A 10,744-nucleotide genomic window follows, 5' to 3' on the forward strand; every position below is an offset into this window, starting at 1 on the left:
TCAAAATCCCCAATCTTAAGCATACGAACCTCGAGCATATGTTAAAATATAATCCAACAAAAATTATTGCCATTGTAAAGTGAAATTGATATAGTTTTGTTGTTAAAAACCCCACATCTTCCAAATATAGTAGGACGAGAAGAAGAAGAAGAAGAAGTCTTATGGCATGAGACCTCGAGCATATGTTAAGACACAAACCCAAAAGAAGAAGAGGAGAAGAAGAAGTAGAAGAAGAAGAAAAACAAGCAAGAAGAATGGAGATTTGAACTTGATATAGCTCCCATGTACCAAGCGAAGTGTCCATATGAAATCGACTGATAGCTTTGAACCCTTTTCTTTTCTAATTTCTTACCATACTTAAAGAAAACCAATTGAAAGACACAATGGTGCATGCACATGCCAACTACAACTATCAAACACTTTCTTTAGAACATTGTGTACTTACTCTCTCCTTTTTATTTTTAAGGTACACAATGTTAGAACCTTTCTACATAATTTATCTCTAAACTCAGAAACCCTGCCTATGAATTTCTGACCTGCATGAGTGATATAGTTCTTCCACGAGTGAGCTAAACATCAATCAGTTCTCCCACGAGCATGCTAAGTAAGTTCTTAACAATGAGAAAAATATAATTGAACTCATAAAAAGATAGTAGCACTTAACATCAATCAAAATAAAAGGATACGAAAATATTGAACAACCAAAAATAAAATAAGTTAGTAATTTATACCGTATATCGGATTAAAGAGCACTTCATAAACTTACTCAGAAAACATTCTCTTAGCCTTAGTTAGAGTTCTAGCAACTTATTGCAAAGAAAAACATAACTAAATTTTGAATGAGTGGATGGGTGGATGGGTGGATGGGTGATTTATAGTAATCAATGGTGTAAGTGGAAAGTTAATACATTCATGATGGATAATAAAGAGATTAAGTGAGGGATTAATTGGATTAAACATATGTGTTGATAGTGGAGAGTTAATGGAAAAGAAATGGTGAGGTAGTGGCTGTTAAATGGCTATAAATGACATGAAATAGGCTCTTTAGCTTCAATGGTTTTTTCTTCTCTTCTCTCTTTACTTCTCTTTATGATCAGAAAAATCCCACAATTAATTCTTCAATAAAATCCGCCAACATTCTCTTCACACTTGGCTTGAACTTGGACAAATATATATCATCTTTTGGCTTTCCAACTTTCTACAAAAAGATAAATTCACCTAATAAGTTCACCAAATTAAATACACAAAATTGATAATTCCAATTGGTAAGAATGAAATGTAACAACAAGTGAAATTATCTTTATTAAGCAAAATTTATATCATAAACCCTCCAAAAAAATATTTAAAAGATGTAATTTGAGACTCTCATCACCCCTACCCCAATCAATTGGTATCGTAGGATGGAAAGATAGAAAGATTTAAGGCCAGATTGGTTGCACAAGAGTTCACTTATACATAGGGAATTCACTACACTAAGATGTTTTCTCTAGTCTCCACTTTTTCATGTGCAAAAAATTAAAATTAAAAATAAAATCAAATAATAGACCCTATTTTTCTGAAACACATATCTTTTTTTTAATTCTAAAACGAAATAAAACTTTGGATTGCCTCTTTGCACACCCTGTACATGATGGCAAAACCATGCTCAAAATTTGGAACCTAAACAAAGTAAAGTTACCAAAAAAAAAAACGAAATAAAACATTTTAAAAAATCAATTGACACACGTGTGATATATATATTGTGGGAGCAAATTTCCCCACGAGAATATTCGGTTCGAAAGATTCCATTTTCTTCTTCGTCGCCTCTTTCTCCCTGCAAAATAGAACAAATAAGAGGACCACACCCAGGGGGTGTTGGCCAAAGGCCCTCCGTTGCCTAAATTAGTTCAAGAGTTTGTAAGAAAAACACTAGCTAACTAGGGTACGGAGATGTGTTTAAGGTGTAAACCGGGAGGCCAGAGCCTTATGTAAAAAAGAGAGAGAAAAGAGGTGGCTAGGGTTTGAGAGGGATTTTCTGCAAAGTTTCAGTAGAGATTTCAGACGTACCTCAACCCTTGTGTATGGCCATCTTTTTATAGTGGTCTTGGAGGCTAGGGTTTCAGAGGAATAATTCTGTAGATGGAAGGGAATTATTCCTCCCCCATTTGGAATTGACTTGATTAATTTGGGATTTGATTTATTAGGGTAAATCAAATCCCTAATTGTGGTAGGTATCAAATCAAATCCCAATTTAACTAGGTAACTCCTCATTTAATTGGGAATTGTGGTAGGAATCAAATCAATTCTCAACCTAATTAGGTAACGTTCCATTTAATTGGGTAATCCCCAATTAAATTGAGTAACTCCCAATTAGGTTGATTAATTCCCAATTAGGTCAAATAATCCCCAAATGGAAGGAATTATTTGACCTAGGGTCTGATGTAATTCGGTTTCCACAAATGCCCTCCAGCTTCTGCATAGCGCGTGGTGGCATGTAGGAGATGTGAATTATCTGTTGGGCTGTCCAGCTGTAACTGGGCTTTCTTCAGTGAGTTGGACTCCTTTTGCAGATTGGGTTTCCAATTGAAGTGAGCTTTTGACTGTTCTTGGAGTTGGGTTCTCAGTAGGAATGGGCTTGCGATTCCTTCTTGACCTAAGATGCCCAACCTGTGTAAATGCAAGGCTTCTCTTCACTCTTTTTCACATCGCAAACTTAACTTCTCTACTTTTTAGCTTGAGAAAGATCTTAGAGAATTCGTACTACTTGTCGAAGAGAGGAGTTGCCGTGCATCCCAAGGTAAGTCGAGCACGTATATTTCTTCTTCTTCTTCTTTTCTTCTTTTTTGCAGCAAAGGCCAGCTGGGGGAAGCCCAGCTGGTTGTCGTCGTGGCAACGGCTGGCAGTGAGCAGCAGCCATGGTGGAGCAGGTGTGCGTAGGTGGACCAGCTGCTCCCTATCATCGCAGGTCTAGGCTGGAGTGTGCTTTGCCTCATGAGTTGTGAGCTGCATAAGTTGAGAGGAAGTCAGTGGTCTACCCCCTGCCTAGGATGTTGAGAGATGGAAGCAAAATAGTATAGATTCTGATGATCTGCCGGCTGGGCAGAATGAGTGTTCTGCCGGAACCCCACTTAAAAAAGAAGGTTGTTGCCAAGTCTTCAAGAGATGAAGCTACTTCTTCGTAGGCGAAGAATGTGTCTCCATTAAGGAAGAAGCCAAAGCTCCCTTATGCTGAGAAGACTTAAGTGGGATCTGTTCCATCGTCATCTGCTGGGGTTAAATATCTTGTTGGTGCTGATAGCAAGAAGGTTGGTGGTACGTGCAGTGCTCGGGATGTTCTATTCAAGCCTCCTACTGACAAGTTTGAAAACCATGATCTGCTTTGTAGAATAGCCCATGCTCGATCTAGCTCACCTGCTGAAAGGCAAATATATGCAGATATTCCTCTTCAAAGTTCGGGTCGGTCTGCCTCAGTCAAAGGATGAAGATTGAACTAGGAGGTTTACTCATGATCCAACTGTTGAGTCACGGGTAGTCAAGTGTGGAGTTGATTCAGCATTATTGACTTCATTGGAGGTGAGGATGGCGGCAACTAAGGAGACAAGAGAGTCATCTCCCAGGGCGAAGGGCTCTTCTGCAACGTCAGCGGCTGATCCCAAGGTGGACAAGTCCAGCCCTGTAGAGGATGCAATTGTGTCTGATCTGCTCAAGAAAAACTTTTTGTGAAGTCCGTCTGCTTGCTTCAAGCTGGTTAATCATATCCATCAGGCTAGTGATCTTGAGATAGTCTCAAGTCTTCCCTTGGAAAAATAAGGGGAAACAACATTTCATCTGCTTCAAAAGGGAGTAGTTCTTGCTGTTGAAACTATATGAAATACGTCTACTGTTGCCCCCTCTTCTGTTGCTGACTTGATTAGCCGAAGAGATGCCTACATCTATCTTGAGCGCAAGAATGCATGAATGCGTACAAGCTGGGCTACTTGGACTACTCAAATGGAAATGATCCCTTCTATGCCATTGAAGATGGAGACATCGGGATGCTCTGTTCTGACTTACTTCCTATGCAGAGATATTGTGAACATGGAAGGAGCTGAAGAGCAGAAGGTCAAAGATGCAGTAGCTGAAGAGAATGAAGCAGAGGAGGATGCAGCAAATGAGGTAGTGACAGACATTGCGGATCAGGCAGGTGGAGCTGCTGAGAACGTGGCTGCTCAAGCCTGACACCGAAGAGGATGTAGATCAGGGATCTCCTGCTGGAGTCTTAAAGTAAATGAAGACTCTTTTATTTCTTTTCAGCTTTTGTAATCCGCTTTCTTATGTAGAATAGTTGGTCTTATCTGACCATCTTCTCTTTGTTGAACTTGGCGGGTTGGTCAGCTTGCTATGAAAATTTCAGTTATTTTTTCAACTTCAATTTTCCTATTGAGTTGTGAATTGCTTGCGTAACTAGCTTGTGTTTTGATCGCACATTTCCCTTTGGAGATTCATGAGTGACAGGGTCCCCGTTGAAGGACTTCGAGCGTGCTCTGCATATCTCGTAGGATGGTTCCCCTTAGGAAATTGGCGAGTGCCAGGGTCCCCCTTGAGGAACTCCGGGCGTGTACTGCACATCCTGTAGGAAGCCTTGGTTGTCGCCCTGCATCTCCCGAAAGACACTGCTTATGGCCAACTGCATGACTATCCTGCCTCCCTTAGGAAAAGGATAAGAACCTAGATACCTCCCTCAAAAAGCATAAAGACCTTCTTTTGGGAAATTTCATGCACGCCCTGCGTCTCCCTTAAGACGCTTTTTAGTGGGCTGCATCTCCTGAAGGACGCTTCTAGCCGTCGCCCTACGTCTCCCTAAGACACTCCTTATGGGCAACTATGTGACTATCCTGCCTCCCTTAGGAAACGGATAGGAACCTAGATACTTCCTGCATGAGGCATGGAGACCTCCTTTTAAGAAATTCCTGGCGCACCATGCGTCTCCCTTAGGATGCTTTTTTAGCAGATTGCGTCTCCAAACAGACGCATCTAGTCGTCACCCCGCATCTCCCTTAGGACGCTCCTTATGGGCAACTGTGTGACTATCCTGGACCCCTTAGGGAACGGATAGGAACCTAGATACCTCCTTTAGGAAATTCCTGGTGCAGCTGCGTCTCCCTTAGGACGCTTCTTATGGGCTGCGTCTCCTGAAGGACGCTTCTGGTCGTTGCCCTGCGTTTCCTGAAGGAAGTTGCTTATGGGCAACTGTTGAGGGGCCTCCCAGTTGGGATTCATCTTTTTTTACCCTTGCCTTTGTGCAGTGATGAAAACCTTCCTTAGCACGAGGTCGCCTGGTTGAAATTGTCTGACCTTGTCTCTTTTGTCGTAGTAAGACTTCAATCACTACTGATAGGAGGCGACCCGGATAATGGTCTTCTCGCGCTCGCCCTCAAGTAAGTCAAGGTTGAGCCTCATCTGCTCGGAGTTCTGATCAACACTGCCCACCTCAAGGCTTGTGGAGGGGACTGTGATGTGAGGAAGGATGATCGCTTCTGTCCCATAGGCGAGGGAGAATGAGGTTTCTCCAGTCGATCTTCGTTCGGTGGTGCGATAAGCCCATAGTACTCCGGGGAGTTCATCCACCCATTTCCCTTCAGCACCTTCTAGCCTTTTTTTCAAGCAGTCCAATATGACATTGTTAGATGCCTCGGCCTGCCAATTTCCTTATGGATACCTCGGGGTAGACAGGTGTTGCTTGATCTTGTATTTTGTAAAGAATGCGGTGATTTGCTTGCCAATAAACTGCGAGCCATTGTCGGTAACCAGTGACTGCTGGCAGCCAAACCGACATATGATGTTTCTCTAAATGAATCGCTCCACATCGGCTTCTTTAGTAGAGGATAGAGCTTCGACCCCAATTCATTTAGTAAAGTAGTCGGTGGCGACGATCATCATTTCTTTCTTGGAGGGTGCCAGTGGCAAGGGACCCACTAAGTTGATAGCCCATTGCATGAATAGCCATGGAATATTTTGAGGATCGTAAACTTCAGCAGGCAGATTAGGGATCGGCTTGTATCGCCGGCAATGATCACACTTCTTAACATATTCAGTGGAGTCATGGTGCATGGTAGGCCAGAAGTAGCCTATGTTTAGAGCCTTCTCGGTGAGTGACCTACCACCAGAGTGGTTGCCACACTCGCCGTTGTGAATTTTGCAAAAGACCTCAAGTGTTTGAGGGTACTTTATGGAGGTAGGATGAGGGCCGGAGTATGATCTGCGGATGAGTTTGTTATTGTGCATATAGCATCACGCGGCCTTCTGCTGGACCTTTCTAGCTTCGGACTTGTCCGCTGGCAAGTTTTCATTCACCAAGTAGTCGATGATGGGGTCTTGCCAACTGGGATCCTCGTCAATCTTAATTGTGTCGATCGGCTCTATTTCTTTAATGCTTGGTCGGTCAAGGTGTTCGATTAGGATGGAACGTCTGAACTGGGTATCCAGTGCTGACCCTAGGCTTGCCAGTGGGTCTACATGCGCGTTCTCTGCCCGGCGTACTTGTTGGATAGTGAAGGTAGGAAAAGCCTTCAATAGCTCTTGGACTTTGTCAAGGTATAAGATCATCCTTGGGTGCTTCGCCATGTATTCACCTGAGGCTTGGTTTGTGATCAACTGGGAATCTGAGTAGATAGCGAGCTTCTTGATTGCGAGTTCCTTTGCCAAGCGCAAGCTGGAAAGCAATGCCTCGTATTCTGCCTCGTTGTTCGAGGCCAGGAAGCCAAGCGTGATAGCTTGCTCCAACACGGTTCCATCTGGGGTAGTGATGACGACACCAGCTCCAGCTTCCTTTTGGTTCGACGCCCCGTTTATGCGCAATTGCCACATGTCTCTAGGTTGGCTAGGTTCAACGGACATCCCATTTGCTTTTAAACTTTCCTTCTTTTTGTTGACTAATTTCTCTTCTTCGGCCGATGGGGTGAATTCTGCTACGAAGTTTGCTAAAGCCTGGGCGTTTATTGCAGCTTTTTGCTGATAGAGGAGGTCATATTAGCTTAGCTCTATAGCCCATTTCAGGAGTCACTGAGAGGCGTCAGGGTTATGGAGGATTGATCTCAAAGGAAAGTAGGTCATGACGATGACTCGATGAGCTTGGTAGTAGGGTCGCAACTTTCTCACGGAAACTTTTCATGGCCAAAATGAGCTTCTCCAATTTCGGGTAGCGAGTCTCTGCATCGAGGAGAGTTTTTGACGTATAGAATAATGGATGTTGGGCCCCCAGCTCTTCTCAGATGAGAGCTAAACTGACAGCTGAGTTGAACACTGCCAGGTACACGAACAAGTCTTCGCCAGGGGTTGGCTTTGAGAGCAGGGGAGGTGAAGTGAGATAAGTCTTCAAATTATGGAAAGCTACTTCGCACTCCTCATCCGATTTGTCTCTTTGTCCTTTCTTCAAAGTTTCGAAGAATGGTCTGCACTTATCAGTTGATCTCGAGAGGAATCGATTGAGGGTTGCTGCTCTACCCGTTAGACTTTGTATCTCCTTCACCGTGGAGGGCGACTTCATCTCGAGAATGGCTTTGATTTGACGTGGGTGTGCCTCAATACCTCTTTGTGTGACTAGGTATCCCAAGAATCGGCCTGAGGATACACCAAATGTGCATTTATTCGGATTCAACTTCATGCGATATTGGCAAAGCAGGCTGAATGCCTCAGCAAGATTTTTGATGTGATCTGCACGTTTTGGGGCTTTCACCAGCATGTCATCCACGTAGACCTCCATAGTTTTGCCGATTTACTCCTTGAAGATTTTATTCACGAGCCTTTGGTAGGTTGCTCCGGTGTTCTTCAGCCCAAAGGGCATAACCTTGTAGCAATAGGTCCCTCTCTCGATGATGAAAGAAGTTTTCGCCTTATCATGCTCGTGCATCAGGATTTGGTTATAGCCGAAGTATGCATCCATGAAGCTGAGCAGCTGATTGCCAGAAGTGGAATCCACGAGTTGGTCGATTCTTGGCAATGAAAAGTTGTCTTTAGGGCATGCTTTGTTGAGGTCTGTACAATCGACGCAAACTCTCCATTTGCCCTTTTCTTGTTTTTCCACCAGAACAATGTCGGCAAGCCACTATGAGTAAAAGACCTCTTCGATGAAGCCGACAGCTAAGAGTTTGTCAATCTCAGCTTCGATGATTGCGATCCACTCGGGAGCGAAGTTGCGTCTTTTCTGCGCCAATGGCTTGCAAGTAGGGTTGACGTAGAGTCGATGACAGATGATGTTCGGGTCGATGCCAGGCATGTTTGATGGCGACCATGCGAACATGTCTTTGTTGTTCTAGAGGAAGGTGGTTAGCTCCACCTTCTCTTATAAGCTTAAGTGTGAACCGATCTGCGCTTTCTTGTCTGGCTGGTCAGGATCCAATGGTATTAATCGACGTCCTCTTCGGGTTTCCATCCTTCTTCAGGAGAGACCGCCAGACAAATTTCTTCAGCTTGGTCCTGACACTTTGATTGCTATAAGGAAGCAAGATTCAATTGTTCAACCTCCTTCAGATCTACCTGGCTCACAGGAAGGAAGTGCACATGTTTGCTTTTCTTCAGCCTTTGGGCGGAGCATTTCCTTGCCATCGCTTGATCGCTGTTGATTTGGCCAACACCGCCCCCAAGGATTGGGTACCGAATTTTCTGATGTGTGGCGGAGGTGATGGCGTTGATCTTGCCAATCCATGGTCTGTCTAAGATGCCGTTGTAGGGTGAGACTTCATTAATGACCATGAATATTTGTGAGCTGATTACAGGTGGGGAGTAGACGTCGAGGTCTATCGTGCCCACAGTAACCGTTGTTGCACCATTAAAGTCGGTCAGCGATCTGGCTAATTTGTTGATCTTTGTCTCTAAGCCCATCTGTTGGATGACCACCAATTGCAGGATATTGGCTGCGCTGCACTCATCTGCGTAGATTCGGTCGACCATGGCCTGGGCGATTTGAATGCTGATGACAAAGGCATCATTATGTGGCATGTCGAGGCCGATCAGATCTTTCTTTTGGAAGCTGATCATAGGATCGTCTTCTACTGGTGGAAGGTCGGTCGAGATTTGGGAGATCATAGTGGCCTGTTTGATCTTCCTCTTCTTTTCCTTACTGGTCAACCCAGACTCCTTGGAGTCGGCTAGGATTGTGTTAATCCTTATGACCTTCTTGGGTGGCTCCTTGGATATGTCACGATCTTCAATTCGCTGGATGGCCTGCTTCGCAATGAATTTCATGCAGTGACCTTCTCTCACGAGTTCTTCAAGATGCGCTTTCCAAGCGAAGCAGTTGTTCATTGTGTGCCCGTGCGTTCCATGAAAAACACAGTGTTTGCTAGTATCCCTCTTGTCCGGATCTCCTTTCAAGGGTACGGGTCTTCTTACCCAAGGTTTGTTCTTCACTTGGGCCAAGATTTGATGTATGGGGATGGTGAACTTGCTGTAGTTCTCCCCTACCTTAGCGTCCCCTTGTGGGTGCGACCTGCTCTTGTCCTTGTTCCTATTGCTAAATCCATCGCTTCTTTGGCATGCCCGCTTAGTCGGTTGATCTTCCTGCTTAGTAGACTTCTTTGCTGCGATTCGGTTGTCATCCCAGAGCGCATAGCGTTCCGCGGTCTCGTAGACCTCTGCCAGAGTCTGGCTGGGAGTGATGGTCACTCGCGATACAAGTCATGCTTAGCCGGAGGGCTTTTCTTGAAAGCAGATGAAGCGATTTGGTCGTCACATCCTACAATGTTGGCCTTTTCGACTTTGAATCTCTTGATGTAATCTCAAAGGGATTCATCGGACTTCTTGCGCAAGTTGTACAAGTGGTCAGGGTTGTTCTTAATTGTCGGGTAAGAGGTGTATTCTTTGGTGAAGACATAAGTCAGCTCCTTGAAGCTGCTGATCGACCCGGATGGCAAAGTGTGGAACCAGTCTTGGGCAGCTCCTCGCAAGGTCATCGCAAACGCCTTGCACATCAGCGCATCGTCGGCCTTGTGGAGTATCATGACACTTTTGAAGTGTTTTAGGTGGCTCTCGGGATCGAAATCCCCCTTGAAGTGCGTGAATGTGGGCGTTGAGAATCACTTCGGGGGAGTAGCCTGCTCGATTTCGGCAATGAAAGGCGTAGAGTTTGCCTAGTCTATCTCCTTACGTAGTGCATCTTCGAAATTTTCGTCGGTCTTCAAGTCTCGAAGTCGGTCATTCACAAGCTTCTCCACGTCTTCCACACACATTGCTGGTCAGCCACGTTGGCGACCTTCACAATTTGGACAATGCTGACTGACTTCCTCGTTGGTTTCCGAGGGTCAACCTTCTCGCTTACGCTGCCTACGTGGTGTGTTGGTGGACTGCGCTTGCGAAGGTTTTTTAATAGCTTGTCGACGAGAATCGACTCTTAGAGAATGAGCAACGAAGTGCCTTTCCTCATGGTCCTCATTGTGAGGGTTATCCAGTTGACCTCCTTGGGGGCCTAGCCTTTCATGAATGCTCCTCTGCAAGTAGACAGCTGAACGCCTTTCTTCAAGATCCTCATTGCGATGGTTGTCTAGCTGACCTCCCTGGGGGCCTAGCCTTTGATTAACATTTCCCTGCGGGCCCAAGAGGGTGCAGATGTCAAGTCGTGGGCCGAACCTTTCGTGCACGTTGTCCCTTAGACTCAATTTGCTCTGAATGTGGATCACAAATGCTTGCAACATGTCGGCAGGCCGATCATGTTGTTGTCCCTCGCCTTGTTTGCTCACTCCTGCTCTGCCTGCTTGGTACCCATCGAGTTGTCTACTGGGGCGTTCGTCCA

At 45.0% G+C, this 10,744-nt stretch overlaps 2 protein-coding genes across 2 annotated transcripts; both read right to left on the bottom strand.

The window, feature by feature from the left end:
- Positions 1-6,249: 6,249 nt before the first annotated feature.
- Positions 6,250-7,720, bottom strand: LOC117615606. Its single transcript, XM_034344720.1, has 2 exons — positions 7,247-7,720; positions 6,250-6,969 (listed from the first exon to the last, which is right to left on the bottom strand). The coding sequence occupies exons 1-2, from the start codon at positions 7,718-7,720 to the stop codon at positions 6,250-6,252; spliced, it is 1,194 nt and encodes a 397-aa protein (XP_034200611.1).
- Positions 7,721-8,448: 728 nt separating this feature from the next.
- Positions 8,449-9,261, bottom strand: LOC117615615. Its single transcript, XM_034344730.1, has one exon. It carries the CDS (start codon positions 9,259-9,261, stop codon positions 8,449-8,451), a length of 813 nt encoding a protein of 270 aa, XP_034200621.1.
- Positions 9,262-10,744: the final 1,483 nt, after the last annotated feature.

The sequence above is a fragment of the Prunus dulcis genome, chromosome 1 (assembly GCF_902201215.1).
Source record: "Prunus dulcis chromosome 1, ALMONDv2, whole genome shotgun sequence".
In the NCBI taxonomy this organism is placed as follows: domain Eukaryota; kingdom Viridiplantae; phylum Streptophyta; class Magnoliopsida; order Rosales; family Rosaceae; genus Prunus; species Prunus dulcis.

Coding starts and splice junctions, on each gene's coding strand:
- LOC117615606 (XM_034344720.1), bottom strand. CDS start 7,720: ATGGAGGTCTACGTGGATGACATGCTGGTGAAAGCCCCAAAACGTGCA. Junction 6,970..7,246: donor TGGCAGTGTTCAACTCAGCT/GTCAGTTTAGCT, acceptor CTCCTCTATCAG/CAAAAAGCTGCAATAAACGC.
- LOC117615615 (XM_034344730.1), bottom strand. CDS start 9,261: ATGAACAACTGCTTCGCTTGGAAAGCGCATCTTGAAGAACTCGTGAGA.